Source organism: Camellia sinensis, chromosome 1, assembly GCF_055761805.1.
Source record: "Camellia sinensis isolate YWXY chromosome 1, ASM5576180v1, whole genome shotgun sequence".
NCBI classification, from domain to species: domain Eukaryota; kingdom Viridiplantae; phylum Streptophyta; class Magnoliopsida; order Ericales; family Theaceae; genus Camellia; species Camellia sinensis.
The window spans coordinates 87,270,621-87,287,744 of record NC_138961.1 but is presented as its reverse complement, the minus strand read 5'-3'; the positions used below and the strand labels follow the sequence as shown (position 1 = coordinate 87,287,744).

Genomic DNA, 17,124 nt, shown 5'->3' with positions numbered 1-17,124 from the left:
GTCAATTGACTACAATAAGCCCTATTACCAGGTGTAACAACCTCAAGCCTCAAACGTCTCATGTCTTCCACCAAACAACTCTCAATAGACAAAGCAGCTATATCTCCAACTGCGACCTTCCTACTCAAGGCATCTGCAATCACATTTGCCTTCCCCGGATGATATAAAATATTCACATCATAATCTTTTAGTAACTCAAGCCATCTTCTTTGCCTCAAATTTAGTTCCTTCTGTGTGAAAATATATACTTCAAACTCTTATGATCAGTGTAAATCTCACATGACTCTCCATACAAATAATGTCGCCAGATCTTAAGAGCAAAAATCACTGCTGCTAACTCTAAGTCGTGCGTAGGATAGTTTCTCTCATGTACTTTCAACTGTCATGATGCATAAGCAATCACCTTCCCATGCTGCATGAGCACGCATCCAAAACCCTGTCATGAAGCATCACTATAAATCACAAAACCACCTCCATCTGTAGGTAAGGCAAGGATTGGAGCTGATGTCAATCTCTGTTTAAACTCTTGGAAACTACGCTCACAATCATCATTCCACTCAAACTTTACCCCTTTCCTGGTGAGATTGGTAAGTGGCAAAGCAATACGAGAAAATCTTTCCACAAACCGTCTGTAATACCCAGCAAGCCCTAGAAAGCTACGTACCTCCGTCATAGAAGTAGGTCGTGGCCAATCAACAATTGCTGACACCTTCGTACTATCAACAGATACCCCATCTTTGCTCACTACATGACCTAAAAAGGATACACTGCTCAACCAGAATTCACACTTCTTAAATTTTGCATACAATCTCTTTTCCCTAAGGATATGCAATACTACCCTCAAATGTTGCTCATGCTCTTCCTTACTCCTCGAATAAATTAGGATGTCATCAATAAACACTACCACAAATTTATCCAGTTGGGGTTTAAATACTCTGTTCATTAAATCCATGAATGTGGTCGGTGCATTTGTGAGACCACAAGGCATTACCAAGAACTCATAATGCCCATAACGGGTTCTAAAAGCAGTCTTAGGAACATCCTCATCCCTTACCTTCAACTGGTGATAGCCTGACCTCAAGTCAATTTTAGAGAATACTTGAGCTCCCTGCAACTGATCAAATAGATCATCAATGCGTGGCAAAGGATACCTATTCTTCACTGTGACTTTATTCAGCTCTCTATAATCAATACACAATCTCATAGACCCATCCTTCTTCTTCACAAACAACACAGGCGCTCCCCAAGGTGAAACACTAGGCCTAATAAAACCTTTGTCTAGCAACTCCTGTAACTGAGTTTGTAACTCCCTCAACTCCAACGGTGCCATTCTATAGGGTGCTTTAGAGATAGGTGTTGTATTAAGGACCAAGTCAATGGAAAATTCAACCTCGCGGTCTGGAGGAAGACCAGGTAGATCCTCTGGAAAAACATCAACAAATTCCCTCACTACAGGCAGCTCCTCTAACCTCTGCTCTGGTTGTTCAGTACTCATTACACAAGCTAAATAACCATGACACCCTTTTCTCAACATTCGGTTAGCCTGAAGGGAAGAAATAAAACAAATAGAAGACCCTTTCACATCTCCCTAAAAGAAAAACTCATGTTGCCCCGGCATAGAAAAAACTACCCTCTTTCTAAAACAATCAATACAGGCATGATGCTTCGTTAACCAATCCATCCCCAAAATCACATCAAAATCCTTCATCTCTAAAGAAATCAAATCCACTAGAAAAATTCTACCACCTAACTTTATCTCACAAGATCTACAAACATCCCCTAACACTACTGTTCCTCCTAATGTAGTAGACACAACAATACATGCATCCAAAGGCTCACAAGGAATAGACAAGCAACGTAGAAACTTAGGTGCAGCAAAAGAATGTGTAGATCCTGAATCAATTAAAACTCTGGCAGGTACAAATGATATAAGGAGTGTACCTTGCACCACAGATGGAGCAACCTCAGCCTCCTCTCCAGTGAGAGCATAAACACGTCCTTGGGTAGCTGCTGACTTCTTTTCCTGAGTCCCATTCCCGGATGTCTGACCTTGGGTAGTCCCACTTTTGCCATTATCCTACTTCTGGTTAAACCCACCGCTATAAAAAGTTCGTCTCTCCCCTTGCCCCTGAAATGACTGTGCTATTGACTGACCTCCTAGTCCCTTAGACCTACATTGTGCAGAGAGATGCCCAGGCTTGCCACACTTAAAGCATATTCGAGCTGTGCCATCACAATTATACCCAACAGAATGTGACCTACCACATCTATCACAATTCCTCCGATTCTGTTGTCTCATGCCATTGCTAACCTGACCTTGGGCGTAAGGCTTCTTGCTAGGATTGCTACCACCACCACGTTGCTCTACTCGTCTCTCCTCTCTAAGTCTCTTGTTTTGTGGTTCCTTAGCCTTTTGTTCCTCAGCTCTCTTTTCCTCTTCTACTCCCCTTTCAGCTAGTATTGCCTTGCTTAGCAATGCAGAATATGTCTTCATCTCCAAAATAGCTACTTTTGCATAGATCTCTGACCGTAAGCCATTCGCAAACAACATCACTCTATCTTCCTCTATGGCCACCTGATGTGGGGCATACCTCGACAACTCCGCAAACTTGGCTTCATACTGAGCCACAGACATGTCATTTTGCTTCAAATTGAGAAAATCCACTTGCTTCTGCCTTCGCACCGCTTCAGGGAAGTATTTCTCATTAAACAATTCTAGAAACTTGCTCCACACTAGCTCTGTTTCTCTACCCTCATAATGACGCTTCACCATGCGCCACCAATGCTCTGCTTGACCCTTGAACCTAAAAGCTGTGAAGGCCACCTTCTGGTCTACTGAACAACCTAGAACATCAAATATTTTCTCCATCTCTAGTACCCATGCCTCTGCCTCCGTAGGGTCCACCGTTCCGTGAAATTCTGGAGGTTTTGCCTTCATAAATCTCTCAAATAAGGAACCTCTATCCAAAGTTAAAGTTGGGTGAACTACTGGTTATGGGGCTACATGATTGTTTAGTAATCCCAACAATGACTGTAAAACCTATGCGGCTGGTGCAGCAGGAACAACTCCTGGTGCTTCAGGGACGACTGGAGCAACAGGTGGTGCGGTAGGGCGTATAGGAACAGGGGGAACTCTACGATTAGCAGCTGGTTGATCAGTTCCAAGAGCAATGACACTTCTTCTCCTAGGTGTCATCTCTTAACCTTCAAAATGAAATTAAGAAAAGCTTAACACAAGTTTAAACAAAACTAACTTAACCAAACACTACTGAGGACTATAGGAACTCGGACCTCGTCTAAATGATGAAATGCAAGATATGTAACTCGATAACTACAGCTCTGATACCACAATTGTCACACCCCAAATCCGGGCATGACCGGCCGTGGCCCACAGGGCCTTAGCCCAAGGCACACGTAAGCCTAAACACGCATTCAATTTCACCTTGAACAATTAAACAATAGTCCAATAATTAATAACCAAAACTCAATCCAGTGACATGCCACAAGTGAAAAACAAGTCATAACCAACTTCCTAAAAATATATATACTAAATGGGACACAAACCGCCCATAAAATAAAATAATTCTAAATAAAACCCAACCATAATGTATGCACAAAACTCGACAAAGCAACCTAAAACAAATTAAATAAATGCCCTAGAAGTCCATGCAATTGAGTCCCTGCTACGCCATGAGTCCACTCTAAGTCCTTCTAACACCTGGAAATGGTAAACAACTAAGTCAGTTGATAGCTCAGTGAGTAGCAACATGGATAATAAATACAGTTTTGAAAACATGTTTCAATTCCAAAATAAGATATATATCACAGAAACTAGATTGGCATACAGTTTGGTAAATACAATCTGTTTCAAAAAGAAGGTTCCACAGTTCAACACTTAAAATACTCATGTCTCGCAAGAACATGATAAACCGCAATTTCCACTTAAAACAGATTATAACATGAACACCAATAATTTTCTGGGTACCAATAAAAACAAATAATCTGCCACACAGTTCTCAAGGCTATAAGCCCCATTGGATCCAATACCGAGCTAAGAGTCATCCTCAGGGTGGCACCTGGCCCTTTTCTCAAAGACGATCCGACTGAAGGTCACTTAGTTGTTTTTAAAGGTCTTTTCCTTACAATCGTTGAGCAATAGAGTCATCACGGCCCAACCCGGATCTGTTCCCTAGTGGCCAGAGTCACCACACACAGTGGAATAATTCCCCTGGACTAAATACACACATGGTCCCAATAATCAATACACATCAGTTTTGCAAAACATGGTAGTTCATCATTATAAACATGAGACCAAAACAAATAGTTTACAGTATGCCAAGTTCACACATGTTTCAGAAATAATATGATTCAATTGATAATATAACAATTTATCATAACAGCATAATCATGAAACAACAATTTAATTTTCCAACAGTTCAGGGTAGGGAAACATTTATAAAAATATGTAGCATGAAACTACTCACCTGAAAACGAAATAATATAATCCTCGTATAGAGTGTAAAAGTCCAACTAGTGCCTTGAACCAAGTATAAAACACGTCACAACTAATTTAAAAATACTAAAAAAAATGGAACTAAGTAACCTCAAACTAAAGCGCACTAACACGGCTCAACCCAACTCACCGTTACTCTTAAATATTACCTAAGTTCATATTCTTCAAGGTCTAAAATCACCCAAGACATAGATTCCGATCGAAACTTAACTAAAATAACTTTAAGATGAAACAATGTTTTAAACAAGTTTTTCCAATCTATTCGCTAACTTTGAAAATTACAAAACCCACTCCACGCTATTCAAAAAATTCCAATAACCTATAGATATGATCTAATATATCCTAAGTTTCAAACCCAATTGGTTTCACTCGATTTGCTTATCAAAATAATTTTCTACAATTTATTATATCCGAACAGGTTGTTTTCTGCAGCACTTTAAAGAAATTGACGGTTCTCTTAATATACACGAGCAATCAATGCAAGGCCAAAAACGTACGAAACTAGACTCATAACAGGTTCTAATGACACTAATTTGATAATTTTTTAATTTATACCCAAAGAGAACAACACTCCCGAATTTACTGTTTCGGACTGGTTTCTTGGACAGATTTGGATACCTCAATTTATATGAATTTTGAATCCCAAAAATTATGAAAAAATTCAGATATGCAACTCAATTTGTAATTGATCTCGTGTAAAAATTTCAGATTAACATTCATCCGTTTGATATGGTTTCTTGATTTTTAAAGTTTGTGATTATGTGTAGAATTTTTGGACTAAGATTCACACCGATTCTTTATACATGAATTTAACTCCTTAGATTTCTTAACAGTATACATATATACAAAATACATAAATCTACAACCTCTCCATAAACGAACTAAATAATAATAGAGTAAGGATAAAGAACAAAAACAAAGAAAAGAAGAAAGATGAAGACCTACCACACCCAAAAATTACTCCTTGTTTGCAATCCCCCCTTTTTTTTTTTCTTCTTTTCTCTCAACTTCTTTCTCCCCATGGCTGCTATGGCTGCTGCTATAGAATGTATTAGGAACCAAGGGTTTTTCTTTGCTTTTCTTTTCTTTGTTATACATAACATAAATGACTCTAGATAAAAATGCCCTTTGTTTTATTTTATTTTATTTTATCTCTCCATTAATTTAAATAAAATACAACTACTATTAGATCAAAATATGCTTACTAATTTGACACTTAATTTTATTTTATTTATTTATTTATTTAAATAATAAATCTTGCCTTTAAATTGAAGACTTTCACCACAAATTTATTTTAGGTTTTAAAATTAGTTACAAGACCCTTTAATTATTTAATTTGCACTTTAGGATTCACCATCAAAATATTTGAGATTGTAATATTATTATTGTTATTATTTAATTATTTACTTAATTTTTATATTTGAGTTCTCACATTTTGGGTTACATAAAAGCAAATGTTGATACATCTATGCACTTAAGGTGTTTGTTTTGTTTTGTGATTTTTTTTTTTTGGGGGTTAAAAAAATAGTGTGACATATTTGGTTTGACTTATAATTAGTTGGTTTTCATTACACCCAATGTGAAGACAAAGTGATACTTGAAGTTGAACGATTAACAAAACATTATGTTCCCTTTCGACATGTTGCCATTTGGGTCAGTTTTGTGTTAATTATTATGTCAGTCTCACATTAATTGATTACATATTTGTAGACACCCCATTTTTGACCGACCTTAAGACTCAGATGTCATCGATAGAGCGCTTAGTGATTGCACATGTTGTGCTCGTTTCGAGGTTTCGGAGTTTCGGCTGAGAGCCTTGCCTCCGGGCCTCGGGACTCTTTGTGCTTCGACTCGGTCTGCGGACTAAGTCTCGTTTTCTCTTCCCAGACGGAGGGAGAGGTCTTGTAGACCATCTCTCAGTGGTCGTAGACTACTTTTCGTGGTCGTAGGACACTGTTCCCGTTTGGAGACTAGTTTTCGATTTTCAGAACTATCGGCCGTGCGCCTCAGTTCGGGACCGCTTAACATTCTCCGTTTGGCATGATTTTTGGACCACACCTTGCTTCCTCTGTCTAGAGGGACACTGTGGTCCGGGATACCACCTTTGTGGTCGCACGCCAATTTTGGTGCTTAATAGCCTGTTTTCGGGGCACCCGGCTGCGTGCTTTGACCCCCGAACCCTCGTTTTGCATCCGTCTTGGTTCATTTTTGGTTTGGACCTTCTTTTCATTGTTTGGGAGGTGGTACAAGGGTGGGAGACCACCTTTTCTCCTTGGAGACCACTTTTCTCCCGCCAGCTGGTTTTCTTGTCAGGAAGCTGGTCTCCTTGGTTTTTGAGCCACATTTGTTGGTCTCCCACTATACCACTAGCTTGCATTTAGTTGGGAGACCATCAAATGGGCTGGCCGACTACCTTTCAATTAGTTGAACCTTTTGAACTGGTCGGCCGACCACGTGAACTGGTCGGCCTACCTCCCCCAGTCTTGTCTCTGTGAGTGTGTGCCAGTTGTGCCAACTGGAAGGCATAGACTGTATCCTCCATACACGTGTATGGAGGATCTTGAGCCTTGGTTTTTAGCTTCTTAAAGAAGCTTTGGCCTTGTATCTCTATAAGAGAGAGCCTTCCCCTCCTTATACCAGGTTCTGAAATTGCTCTAAGGCTCCAAGATATATCCCTCTCTATATCTCTACACTTTGAGTCCAAAAGGGTCTTGTGCTTGCACCTTTGCACCACACCTCATAGCCACACACCTCCACCATTGTTCTAAGGTTCTTGAAGGGTCTTGAGAGGTCTCAAGGAGTTCATTTTGGGCTGGAGAAGTTGTTGGTTTTGCTGAGCTACAAGGGTAGTACTTTTTCCCTCTTTTAAGCTCTATTTGGATCCATCTCTTAGCCTTATTTGCATGCATATTTAAGCTTTGTTGTCAACTAAAAAAAGGCTTGTTTTGAGCTCCTTTTGATGTTTGTTTCAGGTCATTTTGTTGTTGGGGGTCATCTACCTCCTTGCATGCTTTATTTTGCCTTGTTTTGAGCCATGCCCTAAGGCCTTTGTGTTGACCTTTGCTTGGCCTTTTAACCACTGAAATCCAGCGGATTTTCAGTGGTTAACATGTATTTTTGAGAGCCAAAATCAGAGAGGAGTGACCCTCTCCCTCCTTGTCTTGTTCACTAGCATTTTTGGCCTTACAAAGGAGCCTTCATTTGCACACCTCCAAGCCTTGTTTCAAGCCCTTTTTAGTGACTTTTAGAGCCTTCCTAGGCTCTTTCCAGAGTTGGTTTTGTCACCTTGGGTATGTTTCTTGCATGTGTAGAATAACCCCTCTTATAGCCTATCAAAGGAGCATGTCATTCTTGCATGCATTGATCATGTTTCAGTGGGTTTTTGGGATTTATGTGGCATGTCATGTCTCTGAATTTTTCTGGTTTAGTGGCCTCTTGGAATGCTTCATATGCTTGTAGTGTAGTCCATGCTCACTAGCTCACATTGCATGTTGTTTTGGCCCTTGATCTAGCACATTTTGGCCATGTTCTAAACTGATTTTATTCATGAAATGGACTGCATTAGCTCCGTTTTGTGGTCCCATGGTCGAATGATGCTTGCCATGCATGCTTGTAGGGCAATACCCTTGTCTAGCTTCGAGGTTTGAAGCCTCTTGCATGCTTAACTTGAGTTGTTTTCATATTTTGGCATCATTGAACATGTTATTTCAGAGCTTATACTTGTGCCATATTCCCATGTTTTCCACTCTTTAAATGCGTTTGAGAGTTGTGCTTGTATGTCTCGTTTATGGACCATTGCATGAGCTTCATTTTTGTGCATTGCAAGCCATCATTTTAGTCCATTTTGCCACTATTTGGGTCTGCATAGGGACAGTTTGGGGTTGGTTTGGTCATTTGGGCATCGTTTTGCATACTTCTAGTGTAATGCACTTCACTAGTTTCGGTAATTGTGCCATCCAACATGCATGGGGTGAGTTGTTTGCATGATTCGGGACCATTTTGTATGCCATTCTAGAGCTGAAATATATGCCATTGTGTTCCATGTTTCATCCTTGCCATGTTCTTGAAAAGTTATATCTTGTGCCCTTGGCCTGGAGCCTTTGCATTGTGCATGTTTGTGTGTGCCTTGTTGCTTTGATTTCGTCATCCATTGGCCACTGATTTGCGAGTGGCCAAGGCCCATCCATCTTGGTTTAAGTCCATCTTGCATTGTGTATGCCTTATAGTCCATGTTATCGCATGTTTGATTATTGCATTGCGTATGCCTCGTTCATAACATTGCATGTGTTAGTGCATTGTGTATGCATGCCATAAAATCCATGTGCATTGAGTATGCCATTGATTAGTTCATAGCATTGGGTATGCCATTTGCATGCTTGCATGTCATCCTTTGCATGTTTACATCACTTAGTCGCATTACATTTAGGATTGCATACTAGAGTTGTATTCGTACATGCCTTGCCATTTTACTTGTTGCATTGTGTTTGGAATAGGAGTTAGTCCAAACACGGGAAACGAGGAACATTTCATACTCCAAGTGATGAAATGTGCCTCGATTCTCGGTCGCCAACACTCCTGACCATCCATGATGGAGTTGTTGATTTTAGTTGCTTATATGTGCATTCATGTCCCATTGAGTCGTGCAATTCGACTCCTCGGCCATCATGCATCGGGATGCGTGATTGATGGCGCGAGGATCGAGGACTACACTCCCTAGAGCTTATGCAATGACGAGGAGAGTGGTCGGGCACACATATGTTGAAAATACTTTGCCTTCTCTCTCTCTTGCCTTTGTTGCAGAAAAAGCAGAGACCAGAAGAATGAACTGGTCGGCCGACTAGGTTTTCTAGCAGGCCGACCACCTTTTCTGGTCTTCACCACCAAGGGTGGTCGGCAGGTGGTCTCCCTTGTCCATAGCTTGGTCGGCAGCCTTCCCACAACTTCCTTGGGTGGAGTTTCATCTCTCAGGAGCCTCGTGCAACTTTCTGAAATCAATTGCAAACAAAGGCGAGCCAGGGCATCGCGACGGATTTCCCGACAAGGCGACTCAAACATGAATGCATCCTTTACCATTCGGAACAGAGCTGAGGCAGTCCATTTCATGTAGCTTGCATGCTAATTTATTCGCTTCCTTAGTTTAATTTGTTAATTAATTAATGTTGTGTAATATTTAGCTGTAATTCGTTACTCATTTCGGTTGTGTAATAACTAGTTTAATTAGCTTAGATTAGCTAGTTGATTCTGTATTATTTATTCAGACCCTCCGTCGAGAGGGCAAATTTTGTAATAAGTGTGCGTGTGTGTGATGCATGTCTTCCAACCCCACATCTTTCTCTCTTTTATTTACCAATTTATGATGATTAGTTTTAGGGCATGTTTCAATTAGCATCTATATGTTCGCATGCTTGCATTCATTCATCTGTATTGCATGCACCGGGCTCGGCGCATCATGCTAACTGCATTGTATTTCAATTCCAAGTTGAATACATGTATCGATTGTTGAATTTCATAAGCCATCTTAGAATAGCCGAGCCTATTGTAGTTGCATTTTTGCATGTGTTGCATTAGGCATTCTTAGCATAGTTAGGATTCATGCACGATTTCTAATTAGCTTCTTTCTTTGGCTCGGAGTACTCCGTAAGTGTTTATGCTTTAGCATCTTTGCATGTGTGTGAGTGACTGCCATGATAGTATGCTTACCATGAGGCTATGTGCTTATGTGATATAACTGCCTGAATGCTTGTAGGTGAAGGTTGGGTTGCTTGAGTTGGAGTAATTCATCGAAACCCGTATTTCAGCCTACTTGCGAGTAGCAAACTTCAACCCATTTTCAAAACAAACAGATATGCGATGCTTTGTTCCAACCTAGAGAATCTAGTCTATACTTGTATGTTGTGCGCATCACATAGTAATTGTAGGTTAATAACTGGAATAAGAGCGCATGTGTTTTAAAAAACAAGATATCTTGTTTAGTAGTGACCGATCTTTGATCGGGCGAGCGGGGGTGCTCGTTGCATGACCTTCCCCAATCGTACCCAAGTTCCCAAGCCGAGGCAACTTTGGTGATGACGGACATGTGGCCTTAGGCACGAGTCAAGGTTTCCTAAATTCCTCCAAAAATAAAATATTTAGGTGGCGACTTTATATCTGGCAAAGCAGTCCATGTTTGGCACTTCTTTCTAAAAATCAGTTTTTCAAAACGATTTGGCAGATTTGGACTCTTTGGTGATTTATCAATCTCGTATTGCACTTTGCGAGATCAGATTAAGAATCGTGACATTTGAGTCCGAACAGTAGTGAGCCCAAATGAAGAAAATCGGATTTTCTCGGGACGTTCGGGGACGTCTACAATTTCTGGCGACTCTGCTGGGGACTTAGAGAGCTTGACTCGAACTCATGATATCTTGTTTTGATTACACTTATGTGTCTCTTTGCATTACATTTGCATTGGTGCGCCTAGGACACCTGTTTGCCATCTGTTATCCCTGAACGGTTTGCCAGTGGCTCACTTTGAGAAGCGTGCCATAAGGCTGACCGGTTACAGGCTCTGCCACAATGGGAATACAAACCCCGATTTTTACTAGGGCACCCTTTTTGACCATTCGACCTAGTGCATATTCGGAATCCGTAGTGACCATTCCAAACTAGGACAGGTTGCTGACCCGATTATAGGTTGTTTGAAACCGTTGCGTGCGTAGTGAAACCTTAGCTCCTGACAAAATAGGACAGGGAAATCCTACCCCTCCATAGGGGTGTTTTGGCTCTCATTTGCTTGCCATGTGCTTTTAGAGTGTACCTCTACATGAATGCACGTATCAATTTGCAAGTCTGGGTATCACGCTTGCGGACATCAGTATCAGTATTTTGAGAATCAGTTGTATCCGCAGGTATCAGATTCAGTTTTGGGGCAATAATTTGGGGAACAGTGATCAGTGGTCGAATACAGTTATTCAGTTATGTCCATATCTATTTTGATTGGGCTGAGACGCTGCCTGTTTTCTCTTTCAAGGGTTCAGAGACTCAGTTTAGGGCAGCCAGTGTTCTCCTCTGCTAAGGCAAAGCAAGAAAAGACTCACTGATTCATCAGATCCGTCAGTCACCAGTTACACCACCTCTGTCCAGTTCAGTAGACCTATGACAACCCAAAATTCAGAGGAAATTATGGTTATGGCAGCCGCGCTAAACCAAGGAATCATCTTGCCGGGTGAGACCGACGTTGAAGTACCACACCCGCCCAGGTCATCTGCCGCACATCCGATCTGGGAAACCTAGTTATTTTAAACCCGTGAGCCCACCACCTTTGAGCTGATGGGAATGATTGGCGACCTTCAAAGATCTGTGGCTGATCTAGCCTATGAAATGTCAGCCCTGCCACCAACTGCATCGTATGCCGGGAATTTCAGGACGCAGGATCCCCCGCTACTGGGGCGAATTGTAATTGAGCTCAACCAACCTGAAGCTGTCTCAAGCTCTGGCAATGACATGTCGACGACAATGGGGCTTCGCACTGAAGTAGCAACCCAAACCATCCACCAAGCTGAGGCCAATGGAAAGAACAAGGTAAAGGTGGATACTGATCCCTATGAGCAACTCCAGCAGGGTGTTGACGCTCTGAAAGCCGGAGGGTTGAAGAAGAAGCAAGTACCCGTAGTTGTGGCTAAGACTGTGGATGACACTTTCCCACTCAGACCGAGGGCAGTTCAAGCCAAGGGGAAAATCGAGAGAATGGTCATCATACCAGAACCGTTCCCTCCAACCCTAATCCCGCACCCAGGAAAAATCAGCAAGCCAAGCCTGTACCTACCAATCCTTTTGCTAGTGCATCCGGTAAAAATGCACAAAACTCGAAGTATCTGCCCCGAGGTCGCAGGGCATTCCATGCCCTTTATATGCCTTTGTCTAAGGCGCTTCGAATCCTCACTGAAAAGGGGCATCTCAAACCCCTTGCGCCTCGGCCCCTCCCGAATCCCCTTCCAGCTAAGCATAATGGTACCCAGTGCTGTGCAAACCATTAACAAACAGGTCACAGCACCGACAACTGCTTCCGTCTTCGCCATGAAGCACAGGATCTATTTAACAATGAGGTCATCCTCCCACCTAGATCAGCAAAGTTTGTCACCACTGAGTTGGTGGACTTAGAGGATAATACAAGTATGTGATTAGGGGTTGGTCCACCTGCGGGCGGCGCTCGGTTTATTTCAGATGTGGCGTTTGGCACACACTATTTTTGAGCATTTACGAATGCTAATTTTTGTACTTTCTGACTTGGGTGTTGAGTCAGCTCTGTGGTTTTGTTTCAAGTCTGTCTCGTTGTTTTGAGTCAGTCTTTTTGATTAAGGTCTGTCAAGTTTAGAATGAAACGACAGTACATTTCATCTGCTCTTCTGTGCCTTGAAGTCATTGCATTTGACCTAGGTTTTTCAAAACTTTTCGAATAATGTGTTGAAAATGAAGAGGAAGGAAGTCCTCGGGTTTTGCAAAATTTGATCAATTGAAAGAAAGAAAGGTATGCTAAGCCCTTAATGATTGAGATCATGTTTGTTAATGTGAGTACTGAGAAGGATCCTGGCTTGATCCAGATTGGTTCTACACTGTCTTCAGCGTGAGCGATTTGTCGCTTTCTTAAAAGATTTCAACAAATATTTTGCGCGGTCCTACGAAGACCTGTGTGGAACCGCTCTTTAGATTGTGCAGCTTAGGATCGCTCTCAGCCCCGAGACTCGACCCCTCACTTTCAAACCTTGAAGTTGGATTCAGAATGTTTAACGGTCAAGTACAGTGTAGACGCGCCCGTGGGCCTCATGCTACAGTTCGGACTCGATTTGTGTCATGGTTCTAAGTCTGAACCAAAGAGTCCAAATCTGGCAAATCGTTTTGAGAAACAGATTTTTGAAAAAGTAGTGCCAAACATGGACTGCTTTGCCAGATACAGAGTCGCCACCTAAATATTTTTTATGGGAGAATTTAGGAAACCCTGACTCGGTGCCGAAGGCCACATGTCCGTCATCACCGGAGTTGTCTCGGCTCGGGAGCTTGGGTACGATCGGGGAAGGTCAGCTATGAGCACCCCCTTTCGCCCGGTCCGAAGACCGGCCTCTACTAACCGTGATATCCGTTTTTGAAAACTTTCTGTGTTCTTAAACCAATTGTTAGCCTAGAATTACTATGTTATGCGCGCAGCAAACAAGTATAGACCAAATCGCCCAAATTGGAACAAAACATTTCATGTTTGTTTTGAAAATGGTTTGCTACTCGCAAGTAGGCTAAAATGCGGATTTTGCCACCCTCAAGTGGATTTTTAGAAAAGATGATTTTGCCACTATCTAGTGGGCTTAAAAATCGCAGTTTTAACGCATTATCCCAATTTAAGCAATTTGACCTCCACCCACAGGCATTCAAGCAGTTTATCTCATGTAAGCACTTAGCCGCATGGCAAGCATACTGTCATGGCAACACTCACACGCATGCTGGATGCTAAAGCAAAAATACTTACATCGTGCTCCGTGCCAAAACAGTAAACTAGTTAGCAAACATGCATGTCCTAGTTCATGTTAAAAGTGGCTAATGCATCACATGCAAAATGCGATCTAGGCAGGCTCGGCTAGCCCTAAACATGGTATGTGAAAATGCACAATTATCACATATTCGGTTTAGAATTTGAAATACAAATGCGGTTAGCGTGATGTACCGAGCCTAATGTATGCAATACAAATGCATGGATGCACGCATGCATAGCATAAGGTATGCTAATTTCAAAAAATGCCCTAATCTACCATCATAAGCGGGTAAATAAAAGGGAAGAAAGAAATGGGGATTGGAAGACATGCACACCACCCACACACACTTATTACAAATTTGCCCTCACTCGGAGGGCCCAAATAAATATTACAGTCCCAAAATAATAAACAAATAAAATTATTAGAAGATTTCTAATTTAATTTAAAAGAAAAGATGGCAAAGGAAAGAAGAGGGCAGCCGCAGCCTCTGCCTCGGGATACGTGAATGATGCATGCTCGAATCTGTCTCGCCCGGAAAACCCGTACTGTATTCCTGCCGCCTCTGTTTGTACTGCCTTGTCTTTCTGAAAATTGCCAAAGTACTGGAGCAAGTTCCTTGCATCCTGCAGAGCACCACCGGCCGGACAGAATTCCCACCGGCACTTCACAATTCCCATCGGCATTTGTTTGATTCCTCGGCACTCCAGATATTGCCGGTCGGCACTAAATTCTGCCGGTCGGCAGAAACTTCCTGCAGAAGACAATTTGACAGCAAACAGAGAACAGACAGTGCATGGCATGGGGTTCTCAGGTACATGTGGGCATGGTTGTGCTTCTTATCATGTCTTGAACTCAAAGAAGCATGACCCTCGATCTTTGAGCCATCAATGGAGCATGATGACCCAAGGGATCAAAATCGCCACTCAATGTAAGGATGCATGCAACAAACAAAATGTGATCCGAAGCCTTTTCATGTCGAAGTCAAAGGCCCCGGTGACCGAGAATCAAGGTACATTGCATCACTTGGAGTATGAATGTCCCTTGACCCTCATATTTGGCTTGACACCCCAAGCCAAATGATGCAATGCATGTTATGCTCACAAGGCTCAAAATACAACATGATGCTAAACATGCAAGATATGCCAAATGTTATGCAACAAAAACATGGCAAGTATGTAATGTCAACATGCAAGATGAAATTGGGATACAAACATGAACCAATTTGCCATAAAGTTAGCATTAGAATAGCACATTAATGGGACAATCATGCAATCAATCATGAAATAAGCATGCAAAGGGGGCCTCGAAGTGATAAAGGTGCAGACCTTTATTCACCTCAAAATAGCACCAAAAGTGCTCAAAATGATGGACAAACAACTCATGTTAACAAGCAAACTTATGATCCCAAGGTCAAGGCACAAAAGGGGACAACTTTACTTCCAACAACAAGACCAAGCTATGGCATGATTAAGACAAGTAAGGACAGATTTTTTTTATGCAAAATGGGACCCCAAAACCTCCTAGTATGGCAGCTAAAGATGACTCCCAAAAGGCATATGCACTAAGGCTCATTCCTAAGCATAAGAGGGTACACCCTCAAGGCATAAAAGAGGCCATGCATGCACACATACAAACATGATCCTTGGGCTAAAATGTGATCCTAGATGATGTCAAATCATGAGGATGATTACAACCATGCATGCTAGAGGTCAACATGTTCAAAGTTTTTAAGCCAAAATGCAAAGCAACCCTAACAAACATGTCAAGCATGACCAAACGGATAGCCAACAGACTTTAAGCATGGAAAAACGACACTAAAAGCTTCATGGAACTAAGCCAACACACACAAGAATCATGGCCTAATCATGAGATGCGCTTGTAAGCAAAATGGAGCAATACAACGCAAGTATTACAAGCATAGAAGGAGGTACAAATCCAACCAAAAATAGAGATCCCACATGACCTAAAAACACCCAAAAAGTTCTGAAATGAAGCAAGAACCAAGCAAGCATGCATGTCACCCTCTTGGGCCACAACTCAAGGAAACAAAATCATAAAGGGAGAGGGGTGTCCCTCCCCTATGCAAGACTTCAAACCAACTTTTTTGACACTAAAAATACACTGATTTTCAATGATCAAAGGACCAAAACACTGAAGTGAACAAAACCTTATCAAAGAGGCACCAAAATGGACCAAACAAGGCCTAGAAGGGTGAGTTTGCACTCAAACCACAAAATGACCTTAATGAAAGTGCTAGAGCAGGAAAATACAAGCCCTTTTTATGTTATACACAAGGGCTAAAACAGCAAGCAAGATAGGTAAAAAACTATTGCAAGTTTGGGGAATATAAATCAAGATGCTCACCCTTGAAGAACCTTTGAAGAACAAGTGGTCTAGCCTCCTTCTTTTGATCAAAACCAGTCCAAAAACTCAAGAAACAACCCCCCAAGTCCCTCAATCTCAGAGTAAGGTGTGATGGTGTGTGTAATGGTGCAAAAGTAAGGTAAAAACCACCTTTTGAGCTAAGAAACACACACAAAGGAGGAGAGAGAGGGAGGTATAGAGATAATATGTATCTATATCTCCAAGGTCTGGTTTTTGGTTGCAAGAGTCTAACCTAGATCAAAGAGGAAGGCCCTCCTCTTATAAGACTCCCTCTTGCAAAGCTTATACAACAAGCTTGCTTAGAGGGAGATCCCTCCATACACGTGTATGGAGGGGGGAAGAGTTGGTGCCAGCTATCACAGCTGGCACAAAATATCTCCATAAAGTGGATGAACAGTGGTCGGCTGCCCAAAAATGCCATTTCGGCAAAAAACAGTGCCGACCGGCAACAAACTATGCCGACCGGCAATAAAATGTGTCGACCGGCAAACAAAAGTGCCGATAGCAGCAAAGAACCTGCCGGTGGCCTCTAGCCACTGCCGGTGGGGTGTGGGGATGGTCCACGAGCCCTACCCTGCCTCTCAAAGGCAAGATGCAAGTGTTTGGTGCAAAACCAGACACTAAATGGTTGAGTTCGGAGATCCTGAGGTAGGGCACACGAGCCGAGACCTCCGGGAACTCCAAACGAACACAAACAAGGATAATCACCGAGTATTCAAACGGTGACGT

General features: G+C 42.0%; 1 protein-coding gene across 1 annotated transcript; it reads right to left on the bottom strand.

Annotated features, from left to right (window-relative positions):
• Positions 1-439: 439 nt before the first annotated feature.
• On the bottom strand, positions 440-2,938 carry LOC145806073 (uncharacterized). Its single transcript, XM_082901742.1, has 5 exons — positions 2,155-2,938; positions 1,942-2,049; positions 1,775-1,893; positions 1,323-1,543; positions 440-767 (listed from the first exon to the last, which is right to left on the bottom strand). Exons 1-5 carry the CDS (start codon positions 2,936-2,938, stop codon positions 440-442), a joined length of 1,560 nt encoding a protein of 519 aa, XP_082757868.1.
• Between the last annotated feature and the right edge of the window lie 14,186 nt (positions 2,939-17,124).

Excerpts from the sequence above, each read along its gene's own strand:
- LOC145806073 (XM_082901742.1), bottom strand. The coding sequence starts at position 2,938 with ATGAAGGCAAAACCTCCAGAATTTCACGGAACGGTGGACCCTACGGAG. Across the intron at positions 2,050-2,154 it reads TAGGTCTAAGGGACTAGGAG|GTCAGACATCCGGGAATGGG; the intron begins GTCAGTCAATAG and ends GGACTACCCAAG. Across the intron at positions 1,894-1,941 it reads TGCTCCATCTGTGGTGCAAG|GATCTACACATTCTTTTGCT; the intron begins GTACACTCCTTA and ends TAATTGATTCAG.